Source organism: Argentina silus (genome assembly GCF_951799395.1).
Source record: "Argentina silus genome assembly, chromosome: 21".
NCBI classification, from domain to species: Eukaryota; Metazoa; Chordata; class Actinopteri; order Argentiniformes; family Argentinidae; genus Argentina; species Argentina silus.
In genome coordinates, this window is record NC_139675.1 from 4,038,798 (window position 1) to 4,060,976 (window position 22,179).

General features: G+C 43.7%; 1 protein-coding gene across 1 annotated transcript; it reads left to right on the top strand.

Annotated features, from left to right (window-relative positions):
* The first annotated feature begins 5,231 nt into the window (after positions 1–5,231).
* LOC310821265 (high affinity choline transporter 1-like) lies at positions 5,232–21,945 on the top strand. Its single transcript, XM_083693238.1, has 9 exons — positions 5,232–5,538; positions 11,593–11,804; positions 12,093–12,206; positions 12,978–13,133; positions 15,789–15,937; positions 16,240–16,383; positions 16,558–16,711; positions 17,152–17,369; positions 18,769–21,945. Exons 2-9 carry the CDS (start codon positions 11,621–11,623, stop codon positions 19,321–19,323), a joined length of 1,674 nt encoding a protein of 557 aa, XP_083549364.1. The 5' UTR covers positions 5,232–5,538; positions 11,593–11,620; the 3' UTR covers positions 19,324–21,945.
* Positions 21,946–22,179: the final 234 nt, after the last annotated feature.

A 22,179-nucleotide genomic window follows, 5' to 3' on the forward strand; every position in this document is an offset into this window, starting at 1 on the left:
CTCACCCAAAATCAGTGCCCGACCTCAGTAATGCTCTTGTGGCTGAATGGGAGTGAATCCCTGCAGCCATGTTCCAAAACCTAGTAGAAAGCCTTCCCAGGAGGGTGGAGGCTCTTATAGCAGCCAAGGGGGGGACCAACTCCATATTAATGCCCATGGTTTTGGAAAGAGATGTTCAACAAGCACATATGCGTGTGATGTTCGGGTGTCCACATACTTTTGGCCATGTAGTGTATTTGTTAGCTTGCGTTCAAACAGTGTGAAAATGGGGATCTCTCTGCACATTGTGTTGGCCTAGAACAGTTGGTATTGGGCAGTCTCAAATTGATTAGCCTACAAAATAATCCTGATCATTTATAGATAGTAGTGTAACGTCAGAGCCTCGCCTGTCTAAAGCAATGTTAATCCGCGGCAATCTGCGACCCAAGCGACAACAAAGCCGCCTCCCCAACACTTTCTTTTGGGAAACAGCTTTTTTGGGATGCGGTAAGAGAAATGTCACCACTCTCAAACTCATCGACGGACCTATGGATGCCAAGACTGTCCATCCACCAAAATGACGGTTAAAACTATGTTTTGGGGCTCTGATAGGGTAAGACAGTCGAAGGAAGCTCATGAGACATAAGTTATATTCTTCAAGAATCAATGATTCTTAAAAAAAAAAAGGATAAAAATGGATGCACTGTACCAATCCCAGATTACGCCCTTTTTAATGTGAGGCAGCGTGTCGATTTTTGCATCATTGCATTATTAATAACTTAATAACTAAATCATTATCCATAGGTGAACTATAATAACTCCTACTTTTCCCTTGGGCCAAATGTGTCAGTCAAGTTTATCCATCTAATGAGTACAGTATAGAATGACAGGCTGGGAAATTGTTGTCAATAGCCTTAAGCTTTTTGGCTCTTGGCTTATATGCCTATAAAAAGCATGAAGGGATATTTCATTTGCTTAACCCTGTAGTGAGATTTGGCACCAACAGTAGTAAACCGGTGTCAATAAAGGCTTTTCAAAATTCTAATTCCCTTTTCAACATTTACATTACATTTATGGCATTTAGCCATAACGCCTTGCAACAAATACATGTTGTCCTTTCTCTCTCTCCCTCTCTGTCTCTCTCTCTCTCTCTCTCTCCCCCTCTCTGTCTCTCTCCCCCTCTCTGTCTCTCTCCTCTCTCTCTCTCTCTCCTCTCTCTCTCTCTCTCTCTCCTCTCTCTCTCTCTCCCTCTCTGTCTCTCTCCTCTCTCTCTCTCTCTCCCTCTCTGTCTCTCTCCTCTCTCTCTCTCTCTCTCTCTCCCTCTCTGTCTCTCTCCTCTCTCTCTCTCTCTCTCCTCTCTCCCTCTCTGTCTCTCTCCTCTCTCTCTCTCTCTCCTCTCTCTCTCTCTCTCTCTCTGTCTCTCTCTGCTGCTGTCCTGTGGTGTGGACTTTCTCCCTCCTCTCTCTCTGTCTCTCTCTGCTGCTGTCCTGTGGTGTGGACTTTCTCCCTCCTCTCTCTCTGCTGCTGTCCTGTGGTGTGGACTTTCTCCCTCCTCTCTCTCTGCTGCTGTCCTGTGGTGTGGACTTTCTCCCTCCTCTCTCTCTGCTGCTGTCCTGTGGTGTGGACTTTCTCCCTCCTCTCTCTCTGTAGCAAGGTTGCGTATCTCGGATTGTTCAGGAATGAAAAATTATGTAAACGAAGTTTATCTGAATCAATTAAAGTATGATAATTAATATCCAAAGAGCATACAAGTCATTTGACAGTTGAGTTGATCAGTGAGTTTGTTCCCTTACTCTTTCTGTACTCCTAGTTCCCCTTATTTGGACATGTACCCCCACTGGCCTCACATAGGACCCTCTCCACTACACCTCTTAACCACGTCCTTGCATTTCATGTCTCCCTCACAAAATTCTGCGGGTAGGCTACTACACCAGAGGAGAGAAGCAGGCATGTACGTGCTGAAATGGTCGACCAAAATATCAGAAATTTGCTAAAAGCTGATGGCGGTAAGCATCTGTAGCGCGACCTTGTCCATACAAAGTTGCAGAGAGAGAGAGAGAGAGAGAGAGAGAGAGAGAGAGAGAGAGATACAACCCTGCTCTCTGTGCGTGTGTGTATGCATGTGTATGTGTGAAATGACCCAGCCTTTCACAGGAAAAACACTGCTCTATGGGTGGACCAGGCCTGTGAAACCGTCACTGTTTAAAGACTCAAGTCAGGCGATGCAATAAGACAATGAACAGAGCTAAAATGCTGCACTGTCCCCAAATCCTGCATTACTGGTGGTTTTTAGTACCACGGATCATTACATTATAGGCGGTTTCTTTTTTTTTCTTTTCTTTTTTTTCTCTCGATTGCTGCTGTTTTGGCGAAAAGTGGCAGTTAATTTCTTTGTCTCTTGAGAAGCATTTGTATAGCTCCAGCAGCATCGTTAGCCTACTCACTGCATGTAAGGTAAAAAGCTACTTGTGGTAGTTACATGGTCATCAGTGCTGCTCGATAGTTAGTCGAAGTATTTCTAGTACGATGATTAGTCGTACTACTGTTGGTTTGTTCTAGTAGTGAGCAGCGATAAGTGGCCTCCTGATGATAATTGAGGACAGACATGCCGTGTGCTCAGCCAAGACCTTTCCACCATGATCTCATTAGAGCCAGGACGCTGTGTTCACTGTTCAATTACTGACACATGTGGAAGAGACTGCAGGGGGGAGGAGAGAGAGAGCGAGAGAGAGGGAGAAGAAAAACAGGAATTAACAATGAAGTCTGTCAGAAAGAGTGCTCCAGTGTGCTGCAACAGTGAGCAAGGGTACTCCCACCTCTCCCCCCTGTGACATCACACACACACACACACACACACACACACACACACACACACACACACACACACACACACACACACACACTCTGAGCCTTCCCAGCTCAGGAAGGGGGCTCTTAAAGGGACCCTAACGTTCCACAGCTGGACCGCTGTTGTTGACGCTCCCTGAAAAGAAAGGGAAAAACATAATATCATGTTTTTTCTCTCGAAAGCTGCCTTAGGGTTTTTCTTGGTAAGCGATTTTGGCTTTGGGTTTAGGAGAAGGCGGAATGTTTGAGGTTTTTTCGATTGCTGCTGTTTTTGGAAAAGTGGTAGTTAATTTCTTTGTCTCTTGAGAAGCATTTGTATAGCTCCAGCGGCGTCGTTAGCCTACTCACTGCATTGGGTAAGGTAGAAAGCTACTTGTAGTAGTTACTGTAGCCGCAGTGTCAGGTTTCATCTCCAAGTAAGTGTATGTTAACTCGCAAGACAGGTAGTTCGGGTGACACAGGTTATGCTAGAATGAATGAATCACTTTTTGCAAGAAGATGCAAATATCACAAATCATTTGCAAGCCAATACAATGTCACACTGAACATAGTGGAAGACCAAACCCACTTCCAACGAAAATATATGAGGGTTTAATTCATGTGTATTTGCATGCAACTGTGTCAAAGGTTTAATCTCACTTGCAGGTAACTTGTGCAAAATGTTACACAATGCCTTCGGAAAATATTCAGACCTCTTCACTTTTTCCACATTTTGTTGTGTTATAGATTCAATTTAAAATGGATTAAATTAAAAGAATTTGCCATCAATGCACACAATACCCCAGAATGACAAAGCGAAAACTGTTTTTTTTTAATTTTAGTAAATGTATTAATATTGAAATACAGAAATACCTCATGTACATAAGTATTCAGACCCTTTGCTATGACACTCTTAAAATTAGCTAAAATGCAAAAATGTCATCAACAAATCACTCTAAGTTGAATTGAGTCCATCTTAATGCAAGGATAATAGTTCATGTAATTTTGGAATTAATATCTTTTGTTTTTATAGGGTCTCTGATTTGCTTAGGAATCAATTACACACTGTGTCTCAGTTAGTAGAGAATGGCGCTAACAATGCTTAGGTTTTGTGTTTGATTTCTGCTGGGACCATATACACAGCGCTTTGTTCTCCCTGGGGGGGTGTGCACGTGTGTTGTCTCGGAGGGAGGGTGTGCAGTGCGTGTGTGTTGTGTCGGGGGGGAGGGTGTGCAGTGCGTGAGTGTTGTCTCGGGGAGTGTGCAGTGCGTGTGTGTTGTCTCGGGGGGGGGGAGGGTGTGCAGTGCGTGTGTGTTGTCTCGGGGGTGTGCAGTGCGTGTGTGTTGTCTCGGGGGGGGAGGGTGTGCAGTGTAAGTTGCTTTGGATAAAAGCGTCAGCTAATTGACGTGTATTATTATCATCGGTGAGCTGGTGTCAAGTGGGAGCCAACCTTCACCTTACAGTCCCTTCCAAATGACCAGGAACAGTTTACTACATGGCAAACTAAATGTTTCACTCCTCTGGAGGGTGTCTCTGACCTTTGGGGGGGGGCAGTGAGACCTGTCCATAACAGGAACATCCAGAAACCCATGCATGCAGTAGGTTGAAGTATCGCTGTGTGCAGTAGCAACATGTTTTTTTCCCCTCCAGTTTGAGAATTTTTGGAGACCGACCGCCTGTGTTCTAGCTCCAGTTTGCCTCGCGTTCCTCTCCTCACAGGTCTGCTATTAGCTGATATAAAGCTGTCATTACTGTAGGAGATCTAGATCTTTTGAATTATGGTGTTGTTATGAACTGCAGTTATAACACATATAGAGAGAACAACGTTTGTGTCCTCTCTTCCTGCGCACAGGATCACATGCACAGCACGGTCTCTCTATCTGTATATCATTTTCACCCTTTAAACCTTTAAACCTTTAAAACCCTAAACTATGCTTTTGTGGGCTTGTGTTTTTGTATTTTATTGTGACAATACTTTTACTTCCTCATGCGCTCTATATTTGCTATCTCGGGTGATTTTTTTTAAAAAACGGGACACTCTCAATACTCTGGCCAGAACAAGTTGGTCTTTGTTGTGTGGCAAGGAGGGGCACTCACCACTGAAAAAGGGGAAGAAAAAAAACAGAGAGAGAGGAAGGGAGAGAGGGGGAGATGTTGTTTTTCTGACAGGCAAATAGTAATATGGTACGCTGGGACGGGTTGCCGAAGGACTCATTGCTGGCAGTGACAATACTAATTGTGCAACTGGTGGACAGATACTGTATAACAGAGTCTCCTAAAAGGCATACCTTTTTTGTGTTTTAATGCAGTCACCAATCAGATCATCTGCCGCTAGCTTCCTGCATGCTGTGTCATCTGACACCCCCACCACAGGGTTTATAACGGAGGAGTGCACAGAGTCATTCTAGAGTGTTCTTCCCTTCCTGGAATAGACTCGAGACCACAACCTCTCTTCAGTAGTTTGCCAGCCTTCTCTCTCGACCTGTGATTGCCTGCCTGCCTGCGGACTTTAAGAGTTTCTTATCAGTTTAGGCTGGTTTTTTGTTCTTTCGTCCTGTTCCTCTGTCTTAGACTCTTAGACCTCCACACATTTTTTTGATCCTGCATCTCTTGTTACTGTGGCTCTCAGCCCCTACATTGACTGTGACTGCGGTCCCCTTCTCCCTCATGTGAATAGCCTTCACAGTCTACATCAGCACTAGGTGGGACACGCTTTACCTCCCGTCACATTAGGTATGTATACCGTTTATCAGTTTCCCCTGGAGTTTAGGGTTTCTTTGGGTATTCGTTAGGTTTTTTTTTTCTTTTCTTTTGTTTGTTTTTGAACTTCAAATGTTGTTTGGAAGCACGTGTGTGTGCGTGTGTGCGTGCGCGCGTCTGCATGTGTGCGTCTGCGTGTCTGCGCGTGTGTGCGTGTGTGTGTGTGTGTGTGTGTGTGTGTGTTTGTTGGAATGATTTCATCTGTGTTGTTCGAGATGGAGTGTTTTGCCAGTTAGTTGCCTGGGGTACACTAAGTGAGGGTGCATGCCTAGCCCAGAATAGCCTTTAAGGATTGCATAAGTAGATTTAGGCTAACCCATGAGCCAATTTAGCGTCTGTTGTCTCTAATATGACAATTTATGATCTTTGTTTTTGTACCATGTTCCTGATATATTTAAACTGTTGTCAGAACAACTGTTCTTTTCCTTCCCTTGGGAGTAAAAATGAAAAAATCAAGGTTATTTTTTTTAATTTTAAATGTGAGAAGGTCAGATATCCAATCGTTGTTCTTGGTACCCAATATGACTAAATTGGTAATATTTGTTACTGTTTTTAACAATGTCTCTGTTATGCACAAAACTGTTGTAGAAAACTGTAATTTTCCATCCCTGGAGATAAAACCAAGGTTATTTTTTCAGCTTCAAATGTGTTTTTTGTAAGCACAGTAGACCATGATCTAAGTTGTCATTTCTTTCTCTCTCTCTCTCTCCCTCTCCTTGCTTCTAATAAGCAGATGGTCTGTCCTGTGTTGCCTGTTAACGTTCCCATTCAACCCTATGATCAAGGCTTTAATTCAATTTATTATTTTAATCAATGACCTCACATAGGCTGATACAAAATGGTTTATTCAATTCTGCAGAATTGCAGAACAGGACCTCAGTCATACTATCATAGACCTGTGTTAGTCGTTGCTAGAGAGACTATCTTCTGTGTGGAGATGTGTTTAGAACCTCACCCACCTCCCAAGTGTTATGCAACCCCCCCCCCCCCCCCCCCCACCTCTCGAAAGCCCCCCCCCCCCCCAACACACACACACACACACACACACACACACACACACACACACACACACACACACACACACACACACACACAAACCAGCACTACATGTGCAAGCCAAGAGATTAGTGAACCAGAAGCCCTTGTGGCGTTATATGTAAAGAAAATGCATCCTGATGGTATAGATGTTGGAAGGTGATACCATGTAGGCTACAGCTCTGCTGTATAGATAGATAGCACCACTACCCTATACATAGATGTGGGACGTGCAGAAATGTTTTGGAGGGAAGTGATCCTCAGTGTGTATGCATGGGGGTGCTTCAATGGTGCTTTGTGCGTTTGAGTACGTAGGTCTGATTTTTTTTTTTTTTAACAAATGACAAGTATTTTTTTTTTTATGATAGGGAGTTAAATGTGGGGAAGTGAGGATAAAAGTGATGCTTGTGTTTTGACAAAATGTGATGAAGTGATATCGCAAATTTGGTTAAAATCGTATGCCAGTAAGATAGAATGAGAAAGTTTTGGGAACTAATAGGGTTGCAGCTTTGATGCGAGGTTTGAGCCGTCTGCAGGCTACTCCGTACATATTAGAAATTGGCTCACCGTTTGGGCAAGCTGAAGGGGTGAAGAACAGTGTCAAATTCATAAAGGTCTTAGTCAGTACAGTACCTGCTCGATTTCCATTTGCTCTTTCAGTCAGGAGAGAGGGGAGGAAGAAGGGGGGGAGGGGGTGGAGGTAGGATGGCTCTTGTTTTTTTCCATGACTGTGTAAACAGTGCTCTCTCTCTCTCTCTCTCTCTCTCTCTCTCTGAAAGGCGACACGGACTTGTCGAGAACATTGACGTCATCTTTCACACACCCCATTCTAACCGCAAGCTCTTTATATGATTGCTTTTTACTCAAACACCCACAAAGCATATCAGAATGTTGATATCAATAAAGGCTCAATCTGTTTGTTTGTCTGTGGCAGTGGAGTAAGTGTCCAAGACTAAAGTGTGATATTGCTGTATCGATCTCCGCACTAATATCAGATGATTCTGCAGTATGAGAGTATGAGGATGGTTGTGCATGTTTGTGCATGCCATGCAAACACACACACACACACACACACACACGTCCTCCCCTCACCCCCACCCCCTCACGCACACACATGCACTGTAGGAAAAGTACCGAGTCACATTCCTAGAAAGATGTGTCTGCGCTGGAAGACTGCCAGACCACACCTTACTCACTACCTGGAAGAATGTTTACACAGTTGATTCAATGTATTGAATTAAATATTAAAGAGGTATAAATTGCACTCCTGTTGGTAACATGTGCTTCTGCGTGGAGGCCAAATTGTTTGATTTAGTTAGCAGTGGTTCCGTGATATGACACGCTGTAAGTCAGCAGCTCTCTGGGGGGAGGGTGAGATCACCAGCCCGTTTAAAACCCTGCTGACAAAGCCCCCAAGGTTAGGGCAGAAATGAGCTGACCCTTGGAAAGTGTGTGTGTGTGTGTGTGTGTGTGTGTGTGTGTGTGTGTGTGTGTGTGTGTGTGTGTGTGTGTGTGTGTGTGTGTGTGTGTGTGAGAGGTATGTGCAGGCGTGTGTGTGTATAAGGACCCTTTTCTTTAGGAGGAGAGAGGCCAGGTGGAGGAACAGATTTAGATTTCGGAGAGGTGGGCTTTGACCTCTTCCCCACCCCTCAGGAATGGGGCAGCACGTACCAGGGCTCCCAGCTGCCCAGATAATGAAGTGGGAGAGAGCTCTGTGTGTGTGTGTGTGTACTTATCAGCAATGGTTTGGTTGGCTGAAGATCTAGAGGCCAATAGTATTCATTTGTTTTAGCATTAGGAAACTATGGAGAACTTCGAGCCAGTTATATGTTTGTTTGTCAGTTGGTAAAAGAGAAGTTAAAATATTGAGGAAAGTGGAATTGTAGGTAAACTAGTGTGCATTCTGTACATTCTGTGTGTGTGTGTGTGTGTGTGTAGTATGTGTGTCTGTGTGTGAGTCAGTGAGTGAGTGAGTGAGTAAGCATGGGGGTCTGCCTGTGAAAGAAAAAATAAAAAAGAGTAATTTAGTTTAATGGCCTTTTAAATAACTGCAGCTGGAAATAGGTCACCCACAAGTAGATGCTAGGGTAATGTTGGCAGTTAGCTCAGCCTTATTTGGTCCACTGGAATATAGTGAGATCGTGAGAGCCGGGAACGGTGCACCTCTCTCCTGCAGAGATGTTTGCTGAGCAAACACCCCAATAGAGAAGCATGTATGACACGGTTGTGAAAGAGAGAGGGAAGAGAGGAGAGAGGGAAGAGGCGGAGGGCGGGAAGAGAGGAATGGACCGCAGTCTTAGGTCTGGCCGTATAATGAATGGGATTGTTTTCGTCCTACAGCGGTACAAACTGTGTCAGTGTACTCCAGTGTCCATCTGGAGGGACTCCAGTCTCGAGCGTTTCAGCGTGGCATGTGGAATGCTTCACGTGTATTCGCGAAGACAGAGAGAAAAACTAAGACCAGAGAAAAAAAATAAAAAAAATAATCCAAAAGCTGGTGTAAATGGGCGAGGGTTGAACTGGATTCAAGAGAGCGAGGCCAATGTGTGAAGTGAATGAAACGTTTGTTTGTTTGTGAAACGTTGTTTGTTTCAAGTCAATCACAGTAGCTAAATACTTGGGAATCGGTGTGTACTGAAGGTGTTACAATAACTTAAAGGAGTGTGTTTTGTTGCTGAGATATGTGCGGACCTCACTTAAAGTAAACAAAGACACTGCCGCTGTATGTTTGACGCGTGCGTAGATCAGAGACTCTCCGCAGGTCTTGAAGACAAGCACCAGGATAAACAAACAGCAGGAAAGGCCTTATCTAGAACAAACAGTCCATTTGAAAGAGAGAGAGAGAGAGATAGAGAGAGAGGTCCCCCAGGCCTGGGCTAATCGCCCCCCACCCCTGCATCTGTGCCCTACATGGAGGCCCCCAGGGGGCCCACTAAGGAGGGAGGTATTTAGACAGTGCTTCCCCTGTTAGAAAACAGCCTGGAGTTTACTAGGAACTCTCTGCGGTTTCTATGCTTCATTGTGTTAAGTTTTGGTTGTAAGGAAGTTCTGAAGTGAAGCTATTGTCTCTCTTTTTGGTTTGCATTGAAGTTGCTCGATATTGTCTTGTTGTGGCCTTTCTTCAGTTTTGTCCTTAATTGTCAGCGAGATCTTAACCATGTTGTAATTATCTTTTGTTGATAATGACTTTGTTTAGGCTGGGAATGTCTGGTATGTGTAGGGGAGTCTTGCCGTAGGCGCACACATACAGTACACACACACACACAAACGTGAGCACACACACACACGTGAGCACACACTCAAATGCCCCCCCCCCCCCCCCCCCGCCTCCTACCCCCCCCCCCCCCCCCCCCGCTTCATAGTTCACAGTATTATTAATTCTATTGTTTTCATGATGAATTCCATTTCTTTCTTTTTTTTAATTTTCTTCTATTCAAACCTTTTGCAGGACACGAAACATTGTTGCCTCCATGACAGTTCTACACTGCCAGTACTGTATGTCAGATGAACTATTACTGCCTGTGGTATTGCAAAGGTTTGTGTAATAAAACCCACATTCGAAAGAGACAGCTTTATTGTGATGCTTGATCACTGTAGAAAGTTCAGTCTATGAAGACCGGTTAAAACTTGGGCCAGGAGGTTTCCCTGACCGCTTGACTAGGAAAAACTCCTGGCACTAGTTATAACACCCTTATAAATGCCTATGACACTGTATCTATATTGAACAGCAGTTCTATAGGTAGTCCAAGCTACAGTCAAAAAAGCTCTTTCATTTTCAGCACCGGGTGGTACGTAGGTTCCTCTCTCAAGTCCTTCAGTCCTCTCTCTTATACACCTCCATGCTCACCACACACACACACACACACACACACACACACACACACACACTTGAACACTCTAATACTATAGCCTACATGGCTACAAGTTATGTTCACTTCCTGAGGTTTCCGTCGAACCTTGGGGCCTCGCCCCACTGAAGAGGGGCCTCCGCCATTTTGTCAACGCTGCCCAGCGGCTGGTGAGCCCTCCTCCACCTCTCCACCCCTTCACGCCCCCCTCCACCTCCCCTTTCCACCCCCTCTGCCACTTCAAGCAGAGCCTGACTTGGGCATCAGAAAAAAAAGCGCCTTCCTTTCTTTTCTTTTTTTTTCTTTTTTATCTTTCTTTCTTCCTCCCCTCTTTCCTGAAAGAAGGGATATTATCTACTTTCTCCACCTCCTCCTCCTCCTCTCGCCATCTGTTCATTGACTTGACTACCTGTTATCGATTCGCCCAGTTGTTTGTTGTTTATTGTTTCTTTTGCGCTTGATAGTTTCTTGCACGTGGTGAATGTCATTCAGCATTTATGTTTGTTTATTTTTTCAAAGCGGCAACTTAGATGGCAATTTTCGTGCAACCCCCCCACCCCCACCCCCGTTCCACTCCAAACCCAAAGCAATTCTGTAATTATGCAAAAGGAAAAAACAGTACTATTTATTAATCATTGTTTATGTATGTACTATATATCTCACTTTGTCAGTCCTGCTGTATGTGTATCCCTTGTACAGTATGTGGATCATCTGTATTTACAAGTATACACATAAGTATAAGCATTGGATGAGTTCCAAATTCTCTTTTAAGTACTTGGCAGTTACAAAGAAAACAACATTATTTTTCATTGCACCGGTTAACTGCATGCTTCAGTTAGCACACACATCCACTAGAGTCTCATAGCCATAACATATATCTGGTTGACCGTACAAGCAAGGGAGGCTGGTGAATGTACGAGTCGGGGGATGAGCTCATAGTAATGAATGGAACGAAATAAGGAATGGTGTCAAGCAAATATCAAACACGTGTTCAACACCATTCCTCATTCCATTCCACGCATTAAGATGAGCCTGTCCTCCGGTTTTCTACTTCCAGCAGCCTCCCCTGGTGTACAGTGTACTCTTTGAGGTGGTTAACCCTGTATTGACCACATGCGTTCCCTCTCTATCTTCCATCTGACAGGTAACACATCCAAAGCTTCGGGGAGAAGATGGCTCTCAACGTCCCTGGTCTGGCGGTCATGGCGGTGTTCTACGTCCTCATCCTGGGAACGGGGATCTGGGCATCCATGCGTTCCAAGAAGGAGGAGAAGAAGTGCACAGGAGGCGGGATGGAGGTCACGCTGCTCGCCGGACGCAACATCAACCTGCTGGTTGGGATCTTTACACTGACTGGTGAGGGAGGGAGGGAGGGATTGGAAGCGGCCAATCAGGTTGTACGGAATCTCTAAAGGACCCAATCACCTTGTTGTGAAATATATGCACACCAAAAAAAGACACGTTTCCACCAAGGTTCTGTGATTGAAATCTTCAAATTTTACCCAAAGTTTCAGTTTCAGAGCTCACAAAAAAAATACATTGGAGAGGGAAAAGTGACTAGAAAACGACAACAACTTCAATGTCTAAGATGTGTATGTATGGGTGTTGTAATGTGTTTCTCTCTGTATGTGTTTCTCCTAACAGCTACCTGGGTAGGTGGAGGTTTTATCCTGGGTATCGCAGAGGCCGTGTATAACCCAACACTAGGCCTGGTCTGGGCCTTGATGCCAGTCCCCTACGTTCTCACATTTTTCCTGGGTGAGTAGGACCTTTAGGACGTTGAACCCAAAATATTTACAACTCCAGACCCAAAATACAAGCTGTGCCCTATGCTCCACTGATCCATCTACGATGCTTCCTCATCTGACCCAGCGACACAAATAAAACACTTTGTTGCGTCACCATTTAAGGTCAAAGTCAGTGTGACAATGAACAGTATGACACTGAGTACTTTGAACGTCCAAGTATTTGGTCTCAATTACAGAACACTCTTGTGTTGACAGTGGACTGCAGCAGGCCACCAAACAGTGTGTGTTACGGTTACGGTACACAGGTGCTATCAGGTTTGGGTGCCGTGTGCCTGACCCGGTATCAGGTTGGTGAGAGAGCTGTCAATCAGAACCCTCCCCAACCTCCCCAAACTCGCTCGGCTGTAAACATACCATCCCCTTAAAAAGGACGATGAGCAATCACTTTACCATGGTAACCTGAGACGGCCGTCCAGGCGACAGGTGGCGGTGCACTTATCAGAGGAGCAGAACAGAACGCACCCCCTCGCAGGACAAGAAACAACGTGTCAGAGTTTACCGGCCGAGGGGTAATTGAGGAGGCTGTCGAACGTAAACTTTGATTGAAATCAGGAAATGTAACGTAAACCGATTAGCGATTTGGTTCCGTTTTTTTGTTCACGTCGTTGTAGGGGAGCGAGTGGAATGACGCGGAAGGTGTCGAGGTGTGTTATCTCAGGAAAACACTCTTTGTTTATAATGTGAAAACTTTATTATCCCCTTCTTCCTCTTTCCCCACCAGGTGGTTTTTTCTTTGCCAAGCCGATGAGGGAAAACAAATACATGACAATGATGGACCCCTTCCAGCTCAAATACGGCAACATCCTGAGTAGCGCACTGATCCTTCCTGCGCTCATCGCCGACGTCCTGTGGGTCGCGCGCACGCTTGTCAGCCTAGGTAAATTAACACATCCAGCGTTTCACACACACTCACTCTCTCACACACTCACTCTTTCACACACTCACTCTCTCACACACTCACTCTCTCACACACTCACTCCTTGGTTCTTGTTTTTTATGAACTGTGGGAAACTCAAGAACCTCATATCAGTGAAAAGGAAACAGACAAATGTGAGCCGAGCGCTGCAGAAGCGCTGTACCCAGTGGGGGCCGATGACTAATGAGTCAAAACTGGAGGCCTGAATAACAATGGTGGATGGAGTACAATATACAGACCATACAAAGTTGTACTTTATTGAACAAAACAAATCAAACCAAATCAGACGTTATTTATATAGCGCCTTTCGTGCAAAATTGCAACACAAGGTGCTTAACAATACAATGAAAATACAACAATACAGTGAAAATATACTATTAATTTGATAAAATAAATAATTTGTTTCATTTAAGTGGGCCTACTCTACCTTTCATTTGTACAGAGTAGCCCTATATAGTATTCGGGACACCACCTTTGTATGAATACAAAATAATATACAAACATGATGGAAGTTTCCACATCAGAACCCTATTTGGTGGTCAACAATACTTATTTAAAACTCAAATAGTTGACTACTTTCCTTTTTACATTCATGGTTGGTACATACTTTAACGTTCAATCAAGGGAATTAGTACTCTCTGTTTGTGCGTGTGTGTGTGCATGTGTGTGCGTGTGTGTGTGTGTGCGCGTGCGCGCGCTTGTGAAGGTGTGTGTTTTAACACTGTTTTTCTTTTCCAGTGTTTTTTCAAATGGGGTTTAAGAGTGAGCAGCCTGTTGATTGTGAAAGGTGATCAATTATTTAACAAGGTTCTTGTGTCACAAGAGGGTTTTTTCCACCCTGTGCTTCAAAGAGGGTTTTGTAAGAGAGAGAGAGAGAGAGAGAAAAAAACACTAAACATATCATTTTCCAGAATCCATCATGGAGTTGTATGAAATACTAGGGCTACAGGATAGTTACTGTCCTCAGTAGAAGGCAGGAAACTAAACACGATCGGACTACTTTGTGTTTTGGAAAAACACTTCATTCAACCACTGAATCCGAAGTGGTACAGTTCACTGGTCAGTGGCCTGCCCCGACATGGTACCCATAACGCTCAGGAGTGTCTTTGTGACTGATGAGTACACACACGCACACGCGGTTTGCACAGGGGAGTGCTTTTGCTTGGCCTGTGTGTGCCCGTGTCTGTCCATAACAAGCCAGAGAGACCCTTAACTCTCATTCCTTTGCGTTCCACCCCTCAAGTTTAGCTCTACTTAGAAAATAGAACACACCACATCGAGACCCTGCACCTCCTGCCAAAGAATGCTACCGCCCAAACCTAGCTACTAAAGCAAGTTGCTTCGGAATGAATCCTGAATTTCGACTACTCTACACCTAGATTTCATCTCTCATCTTTATCCTCATCACCATAGCTTCCCATATTCTATCCATCCTGACCTCCAGCCCCTCTTCATCCAACCCCCCTCAAGATACGTCCTACTTTATACCCGGGCTGCTACTGAAAATGGTGGGTCAGATAGGTGGGTTGTAGATGAGGTAATCTGGGTTATCGTCTCCCAGGGGGGTTATAAAGAGATAGCAAGGTAAACTCATAAGGTCAAAAAGAGTCAAAGGTCACTGGGAGGCTGAAAGTCAGCGATGGTGCCGATCTGACACTTTTCTGTTTAAGGGCGTTGTTTTGGTGTGGCTGCATCGCGGCAGGGGGGACCCTGGCATTGAGGAAGACTGTGCAGGTAGAGATGCTTCTGCTTGCTTGTTTGAGTAACACAGATGTTTTTTTCTTTTTTCTTTATCAATATATTTTTATTATTCTTTTTATTTCTAGATATTTATTTGTTATTATCATGATTATGATGATTGAATGATGATGATGATGATGATGATGATGCATCTTTGACGGAGAACGGGAACACACTCTGAGACTCACAATCAATAGGCTGCTTGTGTTATGTATTCTTCTGTTCTGTTCAGCTTTTTTTTTTTTTTTATGTTTTATTTTATTTCACGGCCTGTTGCTTATCCATGGCTCTCTTCGTATGCTTTTACCGTTTGAAACCAAAACCGTTCATGCTTAAGTTTAAAATTCATCCTTCACTGCAAGAATTGCTCTACCATGGAGGTCAATGTGAAATGTGTGTTAAAGTTCCCTTAAAAACGTGCATTTGTGGCAGTTACGTAGTAGAATGATAAGACACCATCATTGCACATCATTGTACTAAGCCAAGTTGACTATCATACTGTATGATATTGCAGTGAATGTATTATACAGTATGTATTATTTGGATGCAAACAGAAGTCATTCTTACCAAGGAATGTTAGCTTACAAAGGGTCATTACATATTTAGAGAGAGAGAGAGAGAGAGAGAGAGAGAGAGAGAAAGAAAGAGAGAGAGAGTGAGAGAGAGAAAGAAAGAGAGAGAGAGTGAGAGAGAGAGTGAGAGAGCGAAAGAGAGAGTGAGTGAGAGAGAGAAAGAGAGAGAGAGAGGAAAAAGGCAACAGATTCCAGAGAGCAAGTGAGCATGCTTCTTGATCAGCACAGCAGATGATCAAAGAGTCATAATACCAATCTTTGTCATTCCGTGGATGTTGAGTATTCCGCTGGTCTGTAATTCCAGGTGGGACCATGAGTGTTATCCTGGACCTCTCCTATGTTTACTCTATCTGTATCTCGTCGGTGGTGGCCATCGTTTACACCCTGCTGGGCGGACTCTACTCTGTGGCGTACACTGACGTCATTCAGCTCATCCTCATCTTTGTCAGCCTGGTAAGTGAATCAAGTCAAACTTTATTTAAAGGGAATTTAGAAATGGCAATCATACCACTTTACTTTGAAAATACAACAACACATGGAAATCAAAGAAAATGGTCTGTATTTTACTTTATATGTGTATGTTTGTGCTATAAACGTCTGACATGATGATTTTTCCCAATTCACTTTTTCTGAAATACTCAATACAGGCAGCTGAGGGTTTCACAAACAAATGTACAGTTTATTCTCGACTACTTTTGATTGGATTTGCATGACTAGTTCTGTAATTGATTGATGTTCCTGTTGTGCCATTGCAGTGGATCTGTGTTCCATTCATGATGACTAACCCTTACTCCATGGACATCACACTGACGGCCTTCAACGAGACCTTCCAGGCTCCCTGGATCGGAAAGCTGGAGCCAGCCGATGCCGGAAAGTGGATCGATGATTTCCTGGTGTTGGTGAGTGAACACACACAATACAGACGCGCAGGCACACACACGCACACACACGGTTACGATGCTGCTTTATGAGTATATTTTGATCGCTTTGACATGGTGTCAAATCTGGCCTCAGGCAGACGGGTCGCACCTGTTACATCTCGTCTAATCTTGCCTGCTCTTGTTTCACCTCAGGGCCTTGGAGGTCTGGCCTACCAGGCGTTCTACCAGAGGATCCTGTCAGCCTCATCCTACACCCAGGCTCAGGTCACCTGCTTCGCCTCTTCTGCCTTCTGCCTAGTGCTGGGGATCCCTTCCATGCTGGTCGGAGCTGTGGCTGCATCCACAGGTACAGCCATTGGTACATGTTATTAAAGTCACAAACTGCAGAATGTAGAAATAACTGGAGACACTCGTCGTGTTTGGAGGCTGGCCTCAGCGTTGTGACTGTGGTAAACGGTAAATTCGAGTAAATTACCGTACCTGGAAAGCTGGGTAAACCTTTGGGGAAATCAGAACATACTGTATTTACCATTAGCTGGCAATTGCGCAGATTCACTTTTGATGATTCACTCATAACGATGATGCCTGTTTCAAAAAATGACGAGTGTCTTATGTTTGTGATGTTCTGCAGTTTGTGATGTATGGACTTTCATAGCGTATGAACAAACATACAGCATTGTGACACCCAGTGGCTCTGCAGTAGGGGGCTTTGTGACACACTGTATCTGTGGAGCTGTCTGTTTTAGCTAGGAACACAAAATGCCATAACATGTTGTTGTGTTCCAGACTGGAACCTGACCAGCTACGGCTCCCCTGCCCCGTATGAGCGTGGACAGGCGGGCTCCATCCTCCCAATCGCACTGCAGTACCTTTGCCCCACTTACATCTCCATCATCGGCATCGGGGCTATCGCCGCCGCCGTGATGTCATCCATGGACTCCGCCCTCCTCTCCTCCGCCTCCATGTTCTCCTCGAACATTTACAAGAACATCATCAGGAAACAGGTGAGAGGCGGAGGAAACATTACGAGAATGTCACCAAAAACATAACGCAAAACATCACAAGACAACCGAGACGTCACAGCACAAACACAACCAAATAGAGCAAAAGACCATTAAAATGTCACAACGTCATTAAAACCTAGACCACAAGGCGAACCACCATCTCTATTTCAACCCTTCAGTTCTTAGAAACAGACGCTGGTCTGAAATTGTTTCTCCAGTGCGTCTTAAAAACAAGAGCCTTTTATTAGTCAACATTCTACAGTATATATGCCTTGTGTGGGCAGTTACATGATATTTACAACCCAGCCACATTGTTATACAATCAAGCTGCTACTGCTGGCATAGCAACACAAAGGAGCTATTCACTTTTGACAGTCGCCTGTTTTCACTTTGCATTTTGTTTTTCTCCCTTTCTCTTGAACGCCCTTCTTATTTAATTGTTTCCATTCCGTCTCGCCCCCACAGAATGTGCCTTCTAATATAGGGCAGCGTTCAAGCCAAGGATGACAAACTGCTCAAGCGCTTTTGCAGGAGTTCAGTTGGGTTCAAAATAAAGTACCGTACAGGGTCACCGCATTTGAAATAACATAATTAGGGTTGGCCGATATCCACATTTTCTCCTTCACAATATTACTCTAGGAAATATCCCAATATATGGAAATGTCATTCATTGCTGATGTATGGTTGAAACATCCCAACATAAGCAACAGTTGCTGAACTGCTGTATGACTGGTGTTGTAAATAGGCTGGTGAAACAAAGATACATGTTTCCACCTCTAAATGTGCTTTGCCTTGCAAAAAGCAGGAAACTGCACTTGTAGTTATGCACATATCTGTTTTTTGAGTTTTAGGCACTTTAACAGACTATTTTCTGTCAGAGAACAATATCAAATATCAGAATATGCTCCAAGTATCACAATGTTCAATCATATCTAATTTCTGCCCAACCCTAAACGTAATGTTATAAAATAATCTGAGCAACAAGGTTTAAGATGGTGTCCTTCTGCTCAGAGTTCAAGGACTTGAGTGGGCAAAATAGCTCTACTCACCGAGACCTTGCTGATATCATCGTTGAGGCCAGATGTCCTCACTGTGTGATGTATGATGTTATTATGATGATAATTCTGATCATGGAAAGCTTTATAGGACAGCTTTTTACATTGGAAAGAGGAACCACCCACCTACACAGTAAAGCTACCACAGCCATTTTGTGACACAGTACTCACCACACACAGGGCCAGGCATTTTTCCATGTGACCTAACGAGGGCTCAGAGTTTTTTTCTGTGATAAGATTACATTACACGCTTCACAAAGGCTATTTCAGTGAAGACGTGATGAGGAGATTGTGCCTAGTTGAAGTATCTCAATCCTGTCGTTTCTCCCTGCTTCTCCCCACAGGCGTCAGACAGGGAGATGCAGTGGGTGATCCGTATCACCGTGGTGGTTACTGGTCTCGCCGGCACCGCCCTGACATTCCTGGACAACAGCGTATTGGTCTTCTGGCTCGTGGGTGTGGACATGTCCTACACCATCATGTTCCCCCAGATGGTGTGTGTCCTCTTCTTCCAGGTCTCCAACGGTTACGGGGCCTCTTTGGGCTACCTCACGAGCGCGGTACTGAGGCTCCTCAGCGGGGAGCCCCTCATCAACCTCCCCCCCGTCATCGAGTTCCCGGGGTGCCGGCTGGATGCCGAGGGAAAGCTGACCCAGTACTTCCCCTTTCGCACCACCATCATGCTCACCTCGCTGGTGACCATCCTCCTCGTGTCGTATATCACCTCAGTCATCTTCAACAAGGGCCTGCTGTCGGAGAGGTGGGACGTCTTCCAGATCAAAAGGAAGCAGGCCAAAGTGGCTGCCGCCAAGGCCATCGCCATGGGGGACGAAAAGAAGGCCTACGTGGAGAACAAGGACCCAACCGTCTCCAGGCAACTGCTGGATACCAGCTGCTAAAGCAGAAGGGGGCAGTCATTTTGTCGTCCCAGGTGACGGGGGAGGCTCTGGAGAGAGAGGAGAGAAAACAAGAGAGAGCAGAAACACAAAAGAACCCATCACTACCATCATCCAGCAATATGGTAAAATGCCGCAATAACAAAGAGCAAAGAGTTTCTGTTTTCTGTTTGTTTTGGGGGGAGGGCGTTGTTTCACCAGATAGACAACTCTCTCAGAAATGGTAGAAGCTAAGAACCGTCCAATTCCTGAATAAACAACACTCTCTGAGGTGGTTTGGAAGCGACAGGGATTGACTCTACATGACTGACTGCAGGGCGATTAGTCACGGGCAATGTAACTTCTCTTTAAATGTGAAATCACTATGCAAGCATATCCCAGCTATAGCCAACAGTAGTTCTTGTGACTTGGTTAACAAGCCAGGCGAAAACTAAACATCAGGGACATTAAAAAAAAAGAAAAAAAAAAAAAAGATAACACTCCAACTGAACTGACACGTTCAGTTTGTTTATTTTCTTCTTTTTCTTTTGTAATTTTTAATTGTATTGTCAACAGCAGCGAGAGCCAGAATTCCGTTCTCTGTCAAGGCAGACCGAAGTCTCCCGCCGTGTTGCAATTTTCACTGGGGTAATTTCAGCAACAGTCCTTGAGGGGAGAGCTTGGCTGCGGAATTAAAAGCTGTTTGTTTGTACGATAAATCTAACAATTTACTACAACTGCACAGAGAAAGAAAGCCAGACAACGCCCCACCTCCTCCACCTTCTCTTTCTACTCCTCCGCCAGATTCTGGAAAGGCCCAGCAAACAAACAAACAAAGCCTTTCACTGTTTGTAAATTATTTTGTACAGTATAGTTGTTTTTCTATTGGTTATATATGCAAAGCTTTCGTATACAAGGGGGCTCTTTGTTTCATGCATCTTTTGGTTATTTATGTTTTCATACTGAGCCTGATAGATTGGTATAGAGAGGGGGGTTCTATGATTTTGTTTCCTTTATTAGACATATATTCTCACTCTTCAGATGTCAACTGCTTCACAGAATCATTTGGTATACAGTATGTATGTTTTTGAATACCTCATTGAGTGATAATGTTGGCCTATACAGTACTCTCCTATGGTTCTTTCACCAAATCAGTTGATTGTGAGGATGGACATAAACTGCTAGTCATTGTCATTTCCTACAATATACTGCACAGAATTAACTGTTGTGGGACAGGAGAACCTACAAACAACGCATGCATTTTTTTTTATACATGTGTGACATTTGACTTACCTGTAATATACTATTGTTCTGTACAGCCATATCCTAAATATGTAAAGTGTATATATACACACACTGTTTTATCAAAACTCAGCATATGTAGCCAAAGAGTTTTTTTTTAAAGAAATGTGAATAAAAGAGGTGATAATGTTTAACGGGTTTTTATTGTATCTCCAGTTACATAGTCCGTTACCAAGGCGAATTGAATGTAAGACTGATTCACCTGTTGTCATGTGCAGATCATGGGGGGGCTTATACAGTGGGGCACAATGTTCCATTGTTGAGTTGCAGATAGAAATGCAACATACAAAATGGACACAATTCTCCACTTTTACAAGATGGAGAGTCATATGCACTCTGTTTTTCCGTTTCTGTCTGCAAAACCCTCTGAAAGAGCCATAGCAGAAAGACAAGATGAGTTTCATCAAACTATTGTCAACGTTGCTGACTGAAAGCAATAACGTCATCATATCCATTCAGATGGGACCGCCATCTTTTAAGGGGAAGTGGGTCAAAATATTATTCAAGTTAAAATATGAAAAAAAAAGAAAAAAGACAAAAAAAGGTTTTTTGAAGCCTTAATGAATACAAGAAATCGACATAATCAATGAATGTTAATTACTTAACGGGGCAATCTGGGATTGGCACCGTACATTTGACTTTTAAATTGATTATTCAATAATGTTACTTATAAATGCCTCATAAGCTTAATTAAAAAAACATGCTTAAAATTTTTTATCCAGCCTTAATTGATACAATACATCTTCACAATCAACTAATGTTAATTACTTCATGGGGAAATCTGGGATTGGTGCTGTACATTTCACTTGTACATTTATTCTTGAAGAATGTTACTTATAAATGCCTCATTTGAACCCAAAATATAAGCTTGTTTTACTGTTTGTAACCAATGCAATTGTAAACAAACACTGTGTAGCATCAAAACATAGTGAAAGTTATAATTTGTTTATCATGGATGGTCAGTCCTTGATCCATAGCTTAGTCTACGTATTTGAGAGTGGTTACATTTCTCCAGCCCTTCACTCAGCTGTTTACCAAATAAAGTGGCAGGGAGAAAAACCTTGTGACTGTTTGAATCCCAGATTGCCCCTATAAATTCCATTTTTTTGCTTTTTGAGCCCAAATGTATACAATGAATCTACATAATCGATTGCTGTTTATCCACCCCCATGTTTATCTGGTTTTACACCGTACTGTGCATGTTAAATGACTTTCGTTAGTGTTGTGTTTGTATGAAGAGCTTTTGTAAGGCTGTCCTCTTGCCTCTTGGCAAGGTTCTACATTGTAATCAACTATAAATCCCCATGGGGTTGTTCTGTTGGAATAAAGGTTGAAATAACTACAGCTGTGTTTTTTTTTTCATTCAAAAACAAGCACCAACACACCAGAGTCATGGCCCATTCTGAAGTTAGTTGATTATGTGAAAGGTGTTAGTGCTGTGTTGGAACAGACATCTGAAAAGCCAGTAGCTCTCAAAGGACTGGAATTGGAGAAGCCCTACCTCAGACAGAAGTGCTTAAAATTAACCAAGGCAGAAATGTCTTGCTATAAAAGGTAAATTGAAGACAAGATAAGATA

Coding starts and splice junctions, on each gene's coding strand:
- LOC310821265 (XM_083693238.1), top strand. CDS start 11,621: ATGGCTCTCAACGTCCCTGGTCTGGCGGTCATGGCGGTGTTCTACGTC. Junction 11,805..12,092: donor TGGGATCTTTACACTGACTG/GTGAGGGAGGGA, acceptor TTCTCCTAACAG/CTACCTGGGTAGGTGGAGGT. Junction 15,938..16,239: donor TCCTCATCTTTGTCAGCCTG/GTAAGTGAATCA, acceptor GTGCCATTGCAG/TGGATCTGTGTTCCATTCAT.